The 18862-nt window shown below is 40.7% G+C and overlaps 1 protein-coding gene and 2 long non-coding RNA genes across 13 annotated transcripts in view; 2 read left to right on the top strand and 1 right to left on the bottom strand.

Moving 5' to 3' along the window:
- LOC137186122 (uncharacterized) overlaps nucleotides 1-18862 on the bottom strand; it is a 31264-nt gene that overhangs the window by 7069 nt on the left and 5333 nt on the right. The window contains exon 5 of one of the 11 annotated variants that reach the window (XR_010928970.1): nucleotides 7501-7685. The exons of 8 other annotated variants lie outside the window; for them this stretch is intronic. This is a non-coding gene — a long non-coding RNA (uncharacterized lncRNA). Of the gene's footprint in view, nucleotides 1-7500; nucleotides 8089-8861; nucleotides 9337-18862 lie in introns of those variants that run through there. 2 more of the 11 variants (XR_010928969.1, XR_010928976.1) reach the window with 2 other exon arrangements.
- LOC137186124 (uncharacterized) lies at nucleotides 8085-8448 on the top strand. The gene is made up of 2 exons (XR_010928979.1): nucleotides 8085-8343; nucleotides 8380-8448. It is a non-coding gene; the product is annotated as an uncharacterized lncRNA (long non-coding RNA).
- On the top strand, nucleotides 12862-16402 carry LOC137186121 (uncharacterized). Its single transcript, XM_067594797.1, has 4 exons — nucleotides 12862-13815; nucleotides 14035-14202; nucleotides 14362-14457; nucleotides 15474-16402. The coding sequence occupies exons 1-4, from the start codon at nucleotides 12919-12921 to the stop codon at nucleotides 15780-15782; spliced, it is 1470 nt and encodes a 489-aa protein (XP_067450898.1). The 5' UTR covers nucleotides 12862-12918; the 3' UTR covers nucleotides 15783-16402.

Raw genomic sequence — 18862 nt, 5'->3', positions numbered from 1 at the left:
ACATTAACCGGCTGACAGTTGTGGTTCATAATGAGTCGCAGAAAGAAGTGACCGTTCCTGCCGGTGCTGTCCTGGGTCACCTGTGTGTAGCTGATGTGGTTACCACAGTGCCAAAACAAAAGCCAGAGACTGAGGATGCTTTTGATGTCAGAATGATCGACTTTGGTGAGTCACCTGTCCCCGAAACATGGAAAGCAAGGCTCAGACAAAAACTGTCTGAAAGAGCAGATGTATTCTCTCTTCATGAACTCGATGTGGGACTCGCCAAAGAAGTGGAGCACACGATCCGCTTATCTGATTCACGACCCTTTCGTGAACGCTCCAGACGCATCGCCCCTGCGGATATTGACGACGTGAGGCGTCATATTCAAAAGCTACTAGCTGCAGGCATCATTAAAGAGTCCAGAAGTCCATATGCATCGCCCATAGTGGTTGTGAGGAAAAAGAATGGGGATGTAAGGATGTGCATTGACTACCGCACACTAAACAGCCGCACTGTACCAGATCAATACACTACCCCACGCATCGATGAGGCTCTTGACTGCCTGTCGGGTAGTAAATGGTTCTCAGTGATCGACTTAAGAAGTGGTTACTATCAAATAGCCATGAAAGAAGAGGACAAAGAAAAGACTGCCTTTATCTGCCCTCTCGGGTTCTACCAATTTGAGAGGATGCCTCAAGGCATAACCGGAGCTCCTGCAACCTTCCAGCGCCTCATGGAGAAAGCAGTTGGAGACATGAACATGCTCCAAGTAATAGTCTATCTGGATGATCTGATCATATTCGGAAAGACCCTGGCAGAACATGAAGAGAGACTCTTAAAGGTGCTGGACAGACTCAGAGAAGTAGGGCTCAAGATTTCACTTGACAAATGTCAGTTTTGCCAAACAAAGGTCAAGTATGTGGGTCATATTGTGACTGCTGAGGGTGTTGCTGCTGACCCTGCAAAAATCGAAGCTGTGACCACTTGGCCCCAACCTTACAATCTCAAGACCCTACGATCCTTTTTGGGTTTTTGTGGTTATTATAGACGATTTATCCACAACTACTCCTCCATCGTCCGCCCTTTGACTGACCTCACTAAAGGTTATGGCCCCCCTCAGCGTAGCAAAAAGCCAGTAAAAGGGAAGAGAGATGTTTATTTGGATGAGAAGGAGCTGTTTGGAGACAGGTGGGACGAGTCATGCACTGAAGCCTTTGAAAAAATCAAACAGTGTTTGACAAACGCCCCTGTGCTCGCCTTTGCAGATCCTGATAAGCCCTACACACTGCATGTCGATGCTAGCCTTACGGGACTGGGAGCTGTGCTTTATCAGGCATACCCAAAAGGCTTGCGACCAGTGGCGTTCGCAAGCAGAAAACTGAGCTCGTCAGAAAAAAACTACGCCATCCATCAGTTAGAGTTTCTGTCGCTGAAATGGGCAGTTGTGGAGAAATTTCACGACTATCTCTACGGAGCCCACTTTACTGTGCGTACAGACAACAACCCTCTAACTTACGTCCTGACATCAGCAAAGCTCAACGCCACAGGACATCGGTGGCTGTCGGACTTGTCAGTGTACGATTTTAACATTATCTACAGACCAGGTAGAAATAACATTGATGCTGATCTGTTGTCACGCATAGAGGCAAGAGATGAGGAGACGGAATGGCAGAGCATCTCGCAGGCTGGAGTCAAGTCAATATGCCAGCGAGTCGGTGTTCTTGGCCCATCGGCAGACTCCCCCAAGTATGCTGAACAGCTTGGAGCTCCACCTGACTGCATTCCTGACGTGTATGCTTTCCCCACACGTCTTCAGCTTAACTCACTGGAACAAATGTCCAGGCAGGACTTAATGGCAGCCCAAGCCCAAGACGGCTTGATAGCACCCACCATACAAGCTTTAAAGTGTGGCAAGTGGAAAGACAACCCAGAGTTACTCCCTATGAAAAGAGAGATGGGTAAGCTAGTCATGACTGACGGGTTACTACATCGGGTGAGCACATGCCACACAGGGAAAAAGACACAGCAGCTAGTGCTACCTGCCAAGTTCAAAGCAGTAGTACTCAAAACCATGCACGATGACCTTGGTCATTTAGGAGTGGACAGAGTCACTGACATGATCAGGAGCCGATTCTTCTGGCCAAAGATGTCAGTCGATGTAGAGAAATATGTGAAAAACTGCGGAGAGTGTGTGCTCAGGAAGACTCCATGTCAAAGAGCTGCACCGTTACATCAGATAGTGAGCTCTGGACCTATGGACCTCGTCTGTATTGACTTCCTGTCTATGGAACCTGACTCAAGAGGAGTGAGTAATGTGCTTGTCATAACTGACCATTTTACGAGATACGCCCAAGCTTTCCCCACTCTCAATCAAAAAGCTCTCACAGTGGCAAAAGTCTTAGTGGAAAAGTACTTTGTACATTATGGCTTGCCATCTCGTATTCACTCTGATCAAGGCAGAGACTTTGAGTCTCGACTCATTAAAGAGTTGTTAAAGATACTGGGCATACAGAAGTCAAGGACCACCCCTTACCACCCCCAGGGTGATCCCCAACCTGAACGCTTCAACAGAACTCTGTTATCCATGTTGGCCACACTCAACCAAGAAAAGAAGCGGCAATGGAGTCAGCATGTAGTGCACCTGGTGCATGCATACAATAGCACCAAGTGTGACGCCACGGGATACTCCCCGTATATGCTGATGTTCGGCCGAGAGGCTCGACTCCCGCTGGATGTATGCTTTGGGACATGCCCAGATGGCAAAGTTGACCAACCACATTCTGCATATGTTGCCAAACTGAAAGAGGATTTGCAGACAGCCTATAACCTGGCCACAGAGGTCTCTAACAAGAGACACCAGCAAAATAAAAAGGCATACGACAAGAGACTTAGGTTCCACAAACTAGAACCTGGCGACAAAGTATTGCTGAAAAACCTTGGATTGAAGGGAAAACACAAACTGGAAAATCGCTGGTACAATGTCCCTTATGTTGTAGTGGATAAGTTGCCAAACTTGCCTGTTTACAGAGTAAAGCCACTAAACGTCAAAGGGAAGGTCAAAACATTGCACAGAGATAATCTCCTTCCCATAGGAGATCGAGTGAGGATACCAGTGCAGGAGGAAATGGAGAATGTTCCAAAGAGACCTGTGACTCGAAGTCGTGTCCCCAACCGACACAAAAGAAACTCCACAGATCACACTGTACAAAGAGAAAGCCATACCTTGAGTGATTCTTCTGATCTGGAGTGTGAATGGCCGACCAAACCCTATAGGGAGTTCATGGGAAATCTCTTGCGAAGGAGAGAAAGACATAGTGCTGAAGGATCAGAGCAGTTGGAAGTCCTCAGTCCTTCAGAAGAGAGTCACTCAGAGAGAGACCACTCTCCTGTAGAGCATGTTCCAGATGTCCCTCAAGCAACCGACTCTGAGTCAGGACCACTCTCCAGTGAAGATGAGCAACTACCCTCGAGCTGTTCTAATGTACATGTGACACCAAAGCCAAGTAGGCCAAAAAGATCATTGAAACCAGTTGTAAGACTTACCTATGATGAGCCAGGAAAGGCCAAAGATCAACCCATTACCATTGTACATAGAGGGGTTACTATAAAAATTGGTAAGCACTAAGCTGGGTCTCATAATCTCACCCTTAATACTTTGAGTAGAAACTTAAATTAAGTTTTGTAATCTGATGAGGACATCAGACGTTTAAAGGGGGGAGGGTGTAACCCTGTTAAAAAGGGACAATAAATAGTTTAAATATGTTCATGTTTGATAAAATGTGATTAAAAGTATTAAGAATAATATTTCATGAAGGTTGATAAAGTTTGTTTAAAAATAGTTTAATAAATAAGTTTAAAAAGTTTAAAAAGATTCAAATATGCACTTTAAGATATTTCATGTTATTTTGAAAAGTCTCAGGGTTAAAGAGGAAGTACCGATTGAGAAAAGTGTAATTCTGGTAATGGTTAAGATCTGGCTAAACAGGAAGTGTGTATTTTGTTGTGTGAGCGAGAAACTTGACATGCAAGAGAGAGCGCGCGATACGGAGCAGAGAAGGGAGAACTGCCTGGCGTTTAATATGTTACAGTAAAAAAATATGCAGAGTACGGACACTGTTTATGAATAATAGGTAGAGATAAACGGACAGTGAGTCTCAAAGGACTGTTATTCAGTGCAGCACCGTGTTCGAGTTTAAAGGAGTACTTTGGCAAAGAGTGTTCAACGAGGAGCACAGCTAACAGCTAATGTAGCTCACATTAGCTTAGCTACGGACTTCATCTGCGTGCAGCTAAACCAGCTACTCAACTGATGAAGTTAGCCTGCGGTGTGCCGGACCTGTTCAGTGTGATCTGCGGTGAGTTCTACCGGGAGAGTGGGAGAAGTCATCTGCAGCCGACGTGGCCGCAACACGCTGGTCCTGACAGGAGGAATCGTCTACCTCATCCCATGTATCAGCAACCCGCTGGTATCGCACAGGGGACGAGGAGTACGCCTTTACGGCAGTGAGTTGCCATCTGTTTTATTTCAGCGCTTTAGCGTGAAGCAGCCATTTTGTTTCTGGCTACAACGCACACAAGCATCGCTTCAGGCCTGCATCATTAACACTGGGTACCCATATCCTTTTCAGTTAGTTATAACTGCCGGCTTTAGGTGTGTTTCATTATTTGGTGGTTTTATAATGAGTGCACTCAAAAGGGGTATTTGAATATTAAGAAATTGATCATTTAAAAGGTACTGAAAAGTCTTTTGAACTTGAGTGTTATATTTGTGTTTTATTTTCATTATTAAAAGAATATTTGTGTTTACATTTACAACAGTAAATCTTTAAAACTTACTTTTTTCTTGTCATTTGTATAAGTGTCTTACATTATAGAATAAATAGAACTTAGTTCACCAATATTATATTACAGTGTACTTGTCATTCAGTATTAGTTAATCTTAAAGAAAGAGATTTCTAAAACATAAAGAACTTGGGAAGCGTACCTCATAAAAATAGACCAGCCGTCTAGAGGGCGCTACAGTTACTTGAGCTTCATCAATCTGTACAGAGACACACACACACTCGCAGGCTGCTTTTTTCGCTGCTTCGTCTGCCAGCCTGTTCCCACGAGACACACTGTCTGTATTGTTTGTATGTGTCACACACTTACAGACAGCAACCTTGGCAGGCAGCTGTATTTCATCAAGTAACTTCAACAATAGATCCTTATGTGTTACTGGCCGACCTGTGGATGTTATCATTCCTCGATTCCTCCACTGCTGTGCAAAGGTAAACAAAGTGGAGAAGGCGTGCTGGCTGTCTGACCAGATTGTGACCTTCTTATCTTTCCCTAACCTGCACGCTGCTGACAGACTCTAAAACTTTATGCAGTGTAACGACAGCATATCCAACTCTGTTAGTCCCATCTACATGTTTGCTTGCAGAACCATCTACAAACATCACAATGTCTGCATCAGGCAAAGGTGTGTCAACTAAATCAGCGCAAGGTAGGGTTAATTCATCGGTAATTGCCACACAATCATGAGGAATCCCCTCTACAGGTGTTGGGAGAAGCGTAGCTGGATTCAAAGCCGTACATCTCTCAATGGTCAAGTTTGGCTGGCCTAACAATGTGGATATGCAAGACAAGTGTCTTGCTGGTGACATGTGTGAATGTTTGTGCTCCAGCAATAGCAAAGAGACAGCATGTAGCACTCTAAGAGTCAGTGGCCTAAACAAAACTAAGGCAGCTGAGGTCTGCACTGCCATAGCCGCTGCCACCACCGCCTGCAGACATCCGGGCAGGGCTCTGCTTACTGGGTCAAATCTGGAGGAATAGAAAGCAACAGGTCTTAATTTATCCCCATACTCTTGTAACAGGACAGATGTCATAAAACCATTTTTGCAATCCACTGTTTGTATGAAATCCTTTTTCATGTTGGGTAAGGCAAGTACAGATGAGGAAGCTATCAACTGCTTTAACTTTGTGAAAGCCTGTTCGCCCTCCTCAGTCCACACCATGTTATCTGACGCAGCTATTGCTTTACCATAAATCATATTCTGTAATGGTTGTGCAATTTCGGCATAATTAGCAATCCATAATCTGCAGAAGTTGCAAGTGCCGAGAAAAGACATCATCTCTCACTTTGTTGTAGGCTGTGGTAACTGCAGAATAGTTGTTTTTCTCTGTTCATCCAACACACGGCCTGCAGGAGTTAGTGTGTAGCCCAAATATTTCACCTCCTGACTTCACAGCTGGAGTTTAGACTTAGAGACTTTAACACCAGCTGCAGCTAGATATTTCAACAAGGCCAAAGTCATGTTTTTGCACTTTTGCTGCGAACTAGAAGTCACAAGAATATCATCAACATAAGTCAAAATCTGAGACTCATCTTCAGGAGGTTCAAAAAGGTGAATACATTTTTTAATTTCTTGTGAAAAAAATAATAGGGCTATCTTGAAACCCTTTAGGAAGCCTTGTATATGTCAATCGTCTGTGTTTGAAAGTAAACGCAAACCAAAACTGTGACTCAGGGCTCAAAGGAATGGTAAAAAATGCGTTTGCCAAATCAATCACTGAATACCAGACATTAGTGGGTTTTATGTTGTTCAAAAGAGTGTAGGGGTCTGGTACGAATCACAGCTCGGTTCACAGCTAAATCATTTACTAACTGCCACCCAGATGTAGGTTTTTTCACAGGCAGAATTGGTGTGTTGCAAGGTGAGTCAGGACAATCAACCAAAACCCCTTGTTTTATCAAACTGTCTATCACTTCTGAAATACCTTCCTCAGCTTCCGGTTTCAAAGGATATTGTTTGACAAATGGTCTATAAGAGCTTTTAGGTTTAATGGTAACAGGTGTGGCAGTACGTAACAACCCGATATCACCATCTTTCCCTGTACTCCACAGTTCAGAAGGCAACTCTTCTAACTCTTTTTCCTGCTCCTCTGTCAACAAACACACTTTGTCCTGCAATGTTCACAAAGAGGGCTGCAAATGAGTTGTGGCTGCTCCCACTGTTACCCAATTCAGCGCCTTCTTGTACAGACCGTGTCTCTGGTGGAAAAACACACTGTCCCCACCTGACTCATTCTGCACCCAACCCTTTAAGGCCATCTCCCCCAACTCCACTAATGCACCAACGTCCGTCCAGTGCGTCCTAGGCGCATTAGCAAGACCAATATGGGGCAGGGAATGACCTCTGTACACTCTGTCCAGTTGCTCATCCCCTTTTACTGCGACCCCCACATTTCCCAATTTATCCCAGTACAGTGAGGTCAAAGTCAGTCGGTAATTGGGATATTGGAAAAAAGTTTCCTCATAGGCAGGGTCTGGCCCTGCTTCTAAATTTGAGTGTGTAAACACACAGGTCACCCTCCCCTTGAACTTTATTACTTGGCCTAGTTATACTAGCCGCTCCTTGTGATGAAAAATCTGATCCCTCCCCTTCCTCAGAATCATAGTCATCATCTTTAATTTTTGTTTTCTGTATTGTGTGTGTGTGTGTGTGTGTGTGTGTGTGTGATTGCATGACCTGATTCTGTGGGGGAAGCTAGTCAAAAGTCCTGCTCTCTGTCCTTCTCTCTATCATCAGGTCCTCCTTTTTCTCTCCTTCTTCCTCTGCCCCGTCCACTGCCTTGACCTCCGCTCCGCCCGGGACTTCTGCATTCTCTGGCGATGTGGTCCCTTTTCCCACAGCGATAACAAACAATTTCCCTCCTGCGGGACTCAGAAGAGAAAAAGCAACCATCATCTGTATCACTGTCATTATAAAACACCTCTACTTTTTTTTGTTTTTCTTGAGTCTATTTTCCAGAACTTTTTCAGCGTGTTTCAGCAAGAATAACCCTTCTCTCCTCTCCTTCCCATCCAACCAGATGCTCTTTGATCCAATTTGCAATCTCCGGTTTCAAACCCCTCCGAAAGCAGGATGTTAACTGCAACTCATATCGCGCATTGAGTTGAATTCTTTGTGATACAGGGCTATTCAGGCTCAATCTGTTATGCCATCTGTAAGTCCACTTATCTGTTCCGAAGCTGCGGCTCCTTACGGTGGCGGAGAAGGCTGTGTGGTCGGAGGCGAGGATGAGGCGAGGTCGGGGATCGGAGCGGTTACCTTCACCTGTTCAACAACAACAGAGTGCAAGACAACAGAGCTTGCCACAGTATTAGTTCCATCATCATCTTGTTGTTTAACTTGGGCTATAGACAAAAGTTTCTTTTGCCCTCTGCACACACTTCGCTTTTTTTTTTTTTTTTTTTTTGGTTGAAGTGCCTTTATCTCACTATTTCCCCTTAACAGCCAACCAATTTGTACGGAATTCACCCGAGCAACTGGTCCGATCAGTGAAATGTAGACTTTTGTTGTCACCGTTAGGTTTCCAGTCTCCAGACAATTTGTTGACACCGTAAGGTTACCCTTGTCTGGTTATTTCACTGAGACACTGTTAATAACTACCTTCTATAACAAGATCCCAACCTACGTTTGATATAAAAGAAAAATTTTGTAGTTTTTTTTTGTTTTAATTTTATTTTTTATTTGTTTTTTGTTATTTGTTTTGTTTTAATGTAAGCTACTCCTCTTCTATTTTTATTGCTTTGTCTTATTTATCTTATTTTAATGTAAGCTACTACTTATTTCCCCCCTTTTATATATATATATATATATATATATATATATATATATATAAATGTCTTTTTAGGTTAACCTGTCTCACACTTTTAACCTAGGTAGACGCACCTCTTCTCCCTGCACTCTCCCAAGCGTTGCCAGTCTTACACAGCCGTAAAAAATCACCACAAAACTCTCTCCCACATAGCTAGATGCTGGGCTTACAAATTCAGGCCTTTTACACAACTCAATTGTTGATTAAAGAGACAAACTTCTCAACTCACAAAGGAATCCGTGGGGCTCCCGACCCTCTCCAGCCCGCAAGCGCCTTTATCTCTGAACGTAGCAGGAAAAGGATTTTGTAACCTATGTCGTGCACTCTACTCCGCTCCGGCTTGGAAAGATTGCCGAGAAGCACATCCAGGAATCCGGCCAAATTTGATGGATAAATTATCAATAGACTGAGGTTGGTTGAAGTCAAGCGTCTCTTTAATTCAAACAGAACATATGTTGCAGACACGGAGAGTCCGCAGAGTCTCCGTGGAGAATTCTGACAAGACAAAGGAAAGTCACTAGTATATATTGACGACCTTGATGCCCTTGGGAGGCACCTTTAGTTGTTTACAGATTCCTTCGAACAGACCTAGACAAAGCTTTACAGAACTCTCCCTTCCACATGATGACCATGATGTCCATTATTATATTTTGTGGCCCCCACCTTGATATGAAAGTTTAATGTTAGTGCAGCCCGCGAGTTTTATATGAATGACACTTTACTGTGTTGCGTGTAAGGTCCCTTTATTGCACAAGCTGGGGCTGAACGAACCTGCCAATCACAGGGGTATATGGCTGTTTCACAACAACAACGCTATTTCTACAGGAAGAATGTGCGCTGAGAATGTGCGCACCTCACGCTAGATTGTGTCGTTATTTCTGCTACACAGCTTTCAGTAAAATTCAAAGGTGAATTATCAAAGCATCATTCTGTTTATTTCAGCATCATCTCTCTGTTAACGATCACTTCATTTTGTTTTGAAGCATTTTGTAAAGTCCGTTTCAACACGAGCTCTATCAATAAATCATTTATCATTCTTCTGATGTTCTATAATGATGAGTGACACTTTACAGTGGTGACGGTTTGCAGAAAAATGTGATGAATTAGGGGTAAAGTCGTTTCAAATATCCACAGCAGCCGTGCGTAATGATCAGCTGTTGGAGAGCCTGTGCGTAATTCTCACTGAGGTCTGATGAGCGGAATGGACACAACTGTTGACGTGCAAACGGAGGTTTAAAGACCTTTACATCAATTTTTGGCTCACTGTGACAGCAAATGAGGCTCGTGCATGTGATTCCAAAGTGTGTGACATTAAAAAAAACAGAATCAGGTGTATCTGCGTCTTTATAAGTCTGGCAGATAATAATGTATGTGTATATTTCTGTCACATAATGCCACGTTGTGAAGTGAATTAAAAGTTAATATATACGTTTTCATGAACACACTTATGTTTATCCGACAGAGATCATAAATACAGAGTGTAACAAAACACCGAACAGCTGATGCTGCTGTGCCACATGTCATATTTGATTTGACAACGCCGCTAGCCTCGCAGCGCCCGCTGCATCCATGGAGTTATTATAGAAAATAAAAGCCAATAAATAACGCCTCCATGGCTGCATCCCATGGTTTGCAGCCATGGATGTGCAAACCATGGGATAATGGTGTCCCACTGTCCCGGCTTCATGTTCTCCACGTTTGCTCTGCAATGATGTGACATTCACGGACAAATTATTCGAAAAAATCTTTTGGGTGAATGACATGTACTGAATCATTTGCGGAAAGAGATTTATTCCTCAAAACATTTTACTCCATAGTAAATGCCTTGCACAATAAACATTATAAAGATATTTCTTTATGATGCCATTTGTTTCACTTGTTTCTATGGCGACGTTTACAACAACAAAAGCACGGCGGGTAATGAACAACCCGGTAGTAGTCGCCTTTTTTGCACCTGCTATCCTAGCCTGCGCCTGCTAAGCTTTTTTGTGGAATACCTGATGCGGTCCAGCCTCACCCAGACTCTGCCTCCAGTGGCCACCAGGTAATTTGAGTTTGAGACCCCTCACTGTAAAACCGAACAGTATAAGCTTATTAAAAATGATGAGTTGTATTACCTCAAAAATTAAAAACAGCTATTACAAGGCAAAATGTTTGAGTTATTTCAACGAATTTTTAATTTTAAGTGTACAGTACTTAACCACTTTAATGATTTTGATATATTGTACTCAAATAATTTGATAGTAATCACTTAATCCGCGTGACGTCACGCACGTGCGTACGTGCCCCTTTCGCCAAAGTGGAAATGTCCGCCATTACTGCTGCTACATCCCTGCAGTGCACAGGTAAGAAGTTTGCTTAAACGTTTTTTGCATGTGAGTTCTTTAGATATATTTAGAGCCTAAAGCGAAAGAAAGAGAGATTGGTAAACTTGCTGTGGGACTGCTTGTGACGATATTTTAAGCGAAACGTGCTGTGGCATGCAGCAAGTTTCTCGACCTGACCAGCTAATTGTTGCTAACTTTAACTGTTACCATGCTGGCTGCAATGAAAGCGGTCATATGGTTTTCCGTGGTTGCCTTAATATTTTATTCGTTAGTTTAGTTACGTGTTTTGTCGGGTTTAATTAACGTAACTAATGTTTGGCGTGTCTTAGAGTTACTTCATGCATTTGAAAAAACTGTTAACCATATCTGCCTAATTAAAGAGTGAAAGGCAATTAAAACGTTGAAAACACTGAAAGTTAACGTTAATTATTAGAGTACACAACAATAATAGTTATTCTAATGTTTCCCGTTGAGGCGGACCGTTTGTGATGCATTAATTTATTTGTGCAGGCTTTTTAAGTTTTCTGGTTCTTTTCTCAACCAGAAATTGGCGGCATGCGACCCCATTTTAATCGGGCAAGTTTTGGCAAGTTTCAGTAAAGGCAATGGTTTGCATTCAGTTTTTGCCCCGATGTAATGCTGGAACGTTTTACTACACGTCATGTATTTTAGTAAGGAGAGATCATTAAAAAAAATTAGTCTTGTGATTTGTGTGTGAAATAACACTCTCATGGTCAAGGTCAGGGCACAGTGTCCAGGGTTTGTGCAGTAACCTGACCTCCAAAGATTAGCAGTGTTGACGAAAACATAATAAGTAAAAAGAAAAACACCCAACATCCTTATTTGCCTGCTAAACTTAAGAGCCAGTATAGACTTTTGTTTGTTATATTTATTTGGTGATAAAAGGACCGTTCTAACCATTTGTATTTTTTTTCCTATGAATGTATGAGGATTTTTACTTAGCCAAAGTTTAAATATATTAAGTAGCCTGTTACATTTTTTGCTAAATTACACCCAGAAAAGCCTTTAGACGATCAAGGCATCAGCAAGACATAACATTACATTAGTAACCTGCTGAATGTATTTATTCTATGTTGCCCTCACCTTTTAGGATTTTGACATGGAAGACAACTTATTGTGCAAAGAAAGAGAAAATAAATAGCTTAATTTTTTGAGACCAAAAAGAACAAAGTGTTTTTCGGGTGTCCTTGGGTTTTGTATATTAAAGTCTGAAACACCATATTTCATGTAATTTCTGTAATGTAAGGTAACTGACAATTATTCAATGCTTCTCTATTACTTTGCTCTGGTTTTGTAAAAAGATTGCAGCCTATCTCACTTTTCAATCTCTTCTCTCTTCAGGTTGAAATTGAAGCAACAAAAGACTGGCTGAGATACAGATACCAGATTCTTCAATCTGGTATGTTTATAATGCTCTGCTCGTACCAGTTCTCACTCTAAATATTAGAGTTGTAAATAGAATTTTGGTTTCCAATGGCTTGGAGGTGCAAACTCTGTGCTACTCTCTTTGATAGAAAGGCACAGTTGCTTGAACATTATCGTTTACATCATAGCAATGTCTCCTCAGTCAATCAATTGCCTTGTCTCTATGACAACTGTGTCTGCACATTTCATTCAGTAAATGCATTGAAAATTCACCTAACCCGGTTACATACTCAGACGCTTGTGCAAAGTGACAATCAAGAAGGATATGTGTCATTTGTCTGTGCTGTGTGTAAATTTAAAGAACCTTTTAATGACAAAACTCTTCTCAGTCATTTAAGGATGCATTTAAAACAACACAAGATGGTGGATTGTCCATTCAAAAATTGTCAGTACCGCACTAATGTGTATTCCTCCTTTAATGCCCACAAAAGTAGGAATCATCTAGGCTGTGAATTCTCAGATTTTAAGACAGAAATTGTCTTGACAGAAACTGACGGCCAACCCATTCAGAAGATGACTCTATCGTCACGTCCAGAATCTGTGGATGAGTTAAAAACGATGATAGGAGAAAAGTTTAATCTTGACTTCAACTTCAGCCTATCATACCAAGATCCAGATTTTGATGGACAGTTATGTTCCCTTTTAGACATTGAGGAACTTCCACAGAAGGCTGTGCTGAAAGTGATCAGGTCTGAGAGTGATGCCAGTTCAGTAGCATCAGATGACACAATAATATTGCCTCATGCCATGACTCCAGACAGGGTCAACAGATGGCCTGATGTTTTTCCAGTGCCCATTTTTTCCTATGAGGTAGAATTCTTACTTAGTGATGGAAATGCTACATATGACAGAACAGGGAAAACTCTAAAGTTGTCCAGGGGACAAAAGCATGACATTCTTGAGACTCTTGCTGCCAAGATGCATAGCTTCAAAGCTTACCCCAATGATAAGGAGGTTTCAATGGTAGCAGAAGCACTTGTCATTAAGCATCCTTGTCTGAAAGAGCCAGGATCTCAGACGGGATGGTATGGTTGGAAAAATAGTTTAAAGTTTAAGATGGGGAACTTCCGCACTAAGTTGAGTCGTGCAGGATTTCATGAGGTAGCTATAAATTCTGGGAAAAGGAGCCGGAACAACCCAAACAAACCATCTCCTCACACCAACATCAAAAGACCGAAGAGGGCAGAAGTGAATTTCCTTCCCAATTTCCCAAGAGGTGAAAATGCTGCAAGCCTTGAACGACTGAGACTGCAAATTGTAGATGAAGTGAAGAAGAGTGACAAGAACCTTTCTCTGATTGGAAAGTTAATGCAGACTACCTTTGCCCTTCGGCGCAATGAGATCGTCAGTGATGATCCCCCTGTTGATGAGATCCTGGAACGCTGGCCTGCACTCAAAATGGAGTCACAAGTAAAGACATTTTTTGTACTACACCTATTTGAGCAGATCTATCACATATAATTCTTTTACATGACTTTGTCTGTGAGGACATGAATAGTTTTACTCAAATGTAGATTAACATACCCTACATGGGTTGGTAGTGTCATTTTTTTATTGCTGTTTTTTATTTTTCCTTTTCAGAAAGAACACACACTATACGCTGACTTAAGTCATTTTATGTTTTTGCAGATCTGTGCTGAGTTTCACAGAATCTCAAACATCAACCTAAAGAACTGCTTCTATGCTGAGTTGGATCGACATGCCCCACGTCTTCAGCGCTTGTTCAGGAGGAAAGCTGCACGGACAGGGAAAGCAGCTGAAGTCCTCAGTCGGATCTTCCAGATGTATGACCTCCAGGTAAGTTGTTTAAGCTTCTTGGTGCTTTATAATTATGTTACAGTAGATTTTGGTTTATCTTTGGTAGAATTTTGGTAGGGCTATTTGTTTTAATATAGTGTTGTGTGGCTATGCTGTTTACCAGCCATAGTAAGGCAAGAATATGTTCTTGCTCCCAAGGAACAAGTTGATGTTCATGTCAGACGTGCTGCTGTTCTCCGTGCTCTCCCTGCATATCTGCATGATGACGACTCTGGATTTCTCAAGCAATGGGATGTAAGTCAGTATATTTATTTTGATCAAAGAGTCAAATTTCTTTGTTACTCTAATCCAGTAAATCACTGATTATACAAGTTGAAAAATTTCAGAGTTTGAATATTACCATTAAAATTATAGTCATATGAATAGAATGGACACAAATCAGAAAACAGGCATGTGTTGAATATGCTTTTCAATCATGGGTGTCTTTGAAATTACGATGTTTCCATATGCAATAAATCCTGCTTTAATTAATGTTATGTTTTTCTTGGGGGTTAAGGTTACGATCACAGTACACATTCAAAGATTTGTAGACTGGAATGAGGTATAATAAATAACTGGACTGAACATGATTAATAAATGTCTATTCATTTTATTAATCAAAAATAATGCCTCTGCCACTGTGTGAATGAATGAAAATCCACATCTTGGAGAAAACAACTCTGAGTACATGCCATTCAAATTTACCATATTGTATGGATATTGATAATTTTGATAACTTAATAACTGGTTCTAGCCCAATTTCTGTTTGCCTGAATCATTCATACTCTCCAAAATATACAATTTCATGATCTATTCCAAGCTTCAGTTTGCTTCAGTATGCTTAAATATTAAGCGGCCATTTCTCACTGTTGTCACTTGGACTGCAAACTCCAGTGTAAATTAGTCAAATCTATAGTTACATGAAAATAAACAGTACCATGGAAATTCCATAGTGCTACCTTTTTTTTGTAATGCTGAAATCCTGCCCTTGAAGCAATGGTAATATTACCAAGTTTCAGGTTTATCTTAATAAATGCCATAGTTGCTATGCCATGTGTCAACAAAATGTACACTCGCCCCTAAAAGATTAATTGCTTATTTTTTATTTTATGTTACATATGGTGAATCAAATCACATTCATAGATTGTAATTTTTTTTTTTTACTGCTATTTGTCTTCTGATAAGCCACTGATATATTTTTCAGCAATCACCCTTTAGAAATAGCTGAGGGAGTCTAGGGCCTAAGGTAACCCTTCTGTTGTTGTCTGCAGGTGGCGCAGTCTGAACCAGACATTGGTGACTTACCGGTTGGGCTCTTGATCAGTGCCACTTCAGATGCCATGTACCTCTGCCCAGAGAAGGTTGCGGTCGTGCTCGAGGGTAAAACAGTCATTGATTTTCCCACATTCGCTGACGCATTTGTAGTGCTTTTCGCACTGATTTATGCACTGCATCTGAATTACCCAAAAGACATGGCAAATACTTTTGACTTCACTCAGAAAGTCTTGATGGGTCTGGAGGATGGAAACATGAGACCCAGGGTCTTGAGCCTCAAAAATGAACTTTTGGCAGTGGAGTAGTTTGTTCCTGTTTTAAAACATCTTAGAGATGTGTTTTTCAAAGATTTTTATTGTTCAATTTTGAATGTGTTAATGTTCAAGAAAACTCATTCTGTACTGGTAAGATCCCATACCATGCGGTTGTCCACTATGTGGTTCTTTTGTCAGGCCATTTTGTTAGGCCCTTGCACTATTGTTCAATGTTACTGTTCCTGTTTTTGCACTGAATGGAAGCGTATAGGGCAAGATATTGATGTATAACGTGAAAGTTGTCAACCAGCAGAGATATTGCCTTAATATTCATTGTCATGTAACTCTTTTTAATATGCGGCCATTATAAGCAAACTGAAAAATTGGTGAACAGAACGGTTTATGGCAATATTTGGATAATTTTGGTATCAATTGCCTTTCCTTGTCAGGAAACGTACAAAAATGTTTTTAACTTGCCACGATTGTATATTAATATCATGATAAAAATTGGCATGTACCATTATAGGAGTATATACATATTGTCCACTTCTATAGTTTGGGGAAAAAAGTAATTTCCCAAAGGCCCCTGCACTGTTTTTGAAGGTGTTATCGTGCTAATTTCAGTGTAAAATGTTTTTGGTTACTAAATAAAATAGTAACTTGCATTTGAATCATCTGTGTTAATGTGTTTTTAATGTTTACTCAAAATATGTTTGTATTTTTTAGTCAAATCTACTTAATAAAATTGATGTAATCAGTTTCAAAAAAAAAATTAAGTTGCTTCACATGGAATTTTGAGTTAAAATTTCAAGTGAAATATTTAAGTATAGGGAGGATTGTACAACTTTGTTGAACTTAAACAAGTTAAGTTCACATAAAGTGAAAATAGCTTTACCAAGAAATGAAACATTTTCTGGTTAAGTAACAAAAATTTTACGGTTAGCTATACTTGATTTTTATTAGTAGTCTGAAAACAAAATACTGAGTAATAATGATGTAAGTAAGAAAGTTTATGTAACTTAAAATATTGAGTATGTGTCACTAGAAATTACTTAGTAAAAACTACTTGAACAAGTATGTTTCTTTAACTTAGAAAATGGAATAATTATCACTTAAAATTTTCGATGTAATCTGTTTCAACAATTATTTTAAGTTATATTAACTTATCGGGTTTTACAGTGCTGGGTTAGGGGCTCTCCGGGGCTCAGCCCCGGCACAGCGTCTTACACACACATTCCGCGCGCGCGCGTACACACACACACACACACACACACACACACACACACACACACACACACACACACACACACACACACACACACACACACACACACACCTGCGTGGGATTGATGTCAGGTGGATAAAATGTTTTTTTTTTTTGTTTTTTGCTGTGTTTCTGTCCCCATGCTCCACAGTGCATCGCTTTTCTTCTGTTTTCCCGCTCTGCTCCTACAGTGCTGAGTGCTGTCTGCTGCAGGTTATACACTGATTAGGTATGAGTTCCGGTTATGTTACGTCAAATAACTTATGATAATAATAACTATCATTTTAATGACTGTGACTGGGATGAATTTTTACAAAGTGTAAATTTTTGGAGGAAAATTTCATATGGTCATCTTGAGTTCTTTCATTTGTGTTGCTTCTTCAGGAGACATTCAGATCAACGCAGAGGACCAATTCAACCTCCCCAACTAAGTTCTGTGTGTCAATGACTACACATTAGGTAAGCAGTTATATCACTTAGAGTAATGTAAAGGTTTTAGAGGTTTATGCGGTACATGTTTTTGTGTCAAACTGTTGAGAAATATGCAGGACATCTAGTAGCACTGATGTTACTATTAAAAAAAAAGAGTTTGTTACTTGTTTAACATTTTAGTTTAAAAATGTAGTAAGAAGACACTGTCAAAAAATCCCTGATACTTAGGCCTGGGGGTCAGTATAGGCCAGTGGGTCATCCATCATCTGCTACAGCCCTAATAGAAGGTAACGCTGTTCCATTGCACCAATATATGGGAGCATTCTTTTCTAAATTTTTACGTAGTTAAGGCGGGAGGTGTGTGTTGTTAGGCAGCTTAAAAATAAAGTGCCACGGGAAACACTGTTATCCATCTAGAGCTCTCTATCTATCAGCATCTGATTCGAAACTCATAACTTCTCTTTACTTGTATGAAACAATTTCTTAATTTCTGTTGTTTGTTGCACAGGGAATAGCAGAGACCAGTGCACATGAAGACCTGAAAACACACAGTGTGAGGATCTACATTTGCCATGAGCCAGATGCAGTGGGAATCATAATCGAGGGAATCCCTGTGCTGAAATCTCTCAACAATCTGGCCAGAGGATGAATCGTCAGTACCCAGCAATACTTCACAAAACCTTTGAGGTGTTTCAAAGACTGTTTGTTGGACTTGACACTCAAAACCGCCCAAAACCATCCCCCAGGTTCATGAGCCTCAAAAACATCTTCTAGCATAGACAGTCAAACGTGATTGTTGACCTCACACGCCATACTGGCTGTTTTATTGTTGTTGTTCAATAATGTTATATTTTTCTGAGTCTGAGTGTGATTCTTCAGATTGATGTACCTGAATCTCCAGTTTCCTTCAACACTTTGTTGGCCTTTCAAGGCCCTTTTGTGGAACCGGGCCCAAAACAAATGTCTGGCCTGCACAGTGAAATATGTTCTTCAGTTTAAGAACGCCAAATATTATTCTGAGCCTGATTAGTGTGATTTCTACAGAATGATGTGTATGAATCTCCACTTTTCTTTCAAAACATTGAAAGCCTTTAAAGGACTTTTTGTTGACTGGCTCCAAAACAAGGGCCTGGCCTGGACAGTTGTTTCTGTGCAATAATGTTATTCCTTTTTCATGACCTTGATGAATGGGATTATGTGGGCCATGTGGTTGTATTGGCAGCTCAATAAATGTTGTAAAATAATACCACTCTTTCTTTGATAAATTTATGTCAATGATAGCTAATTATTTTAAGTAGATTGTGCTTTGATATCAGAGAGGAAGCATTCGTAAATATTTTTTAAAAATAAGTTTTTTTTAAAAAATAGCACTTAATTTAATGAAGTTGGATGTAGTTAAAATGTTGTCTATTTTTACAATGGTTGAACTCAATTT

Source organism: Thunnus thynnus, chromosome 7 (assembly GCF_963924715.1).
Source record: "Thunnus thynnus chromosome 7, fThuThy2.1, whole genome shotgun sequence".
NCBI lineage: Eukaryota > Metazoa > Chordata > Actinopteri > Scombriformes > Scombridae > Thunnus > Thunnus thynnus.
This window is presented reverse-complemented; position numbering and strand designations above follow the sequence as displayed.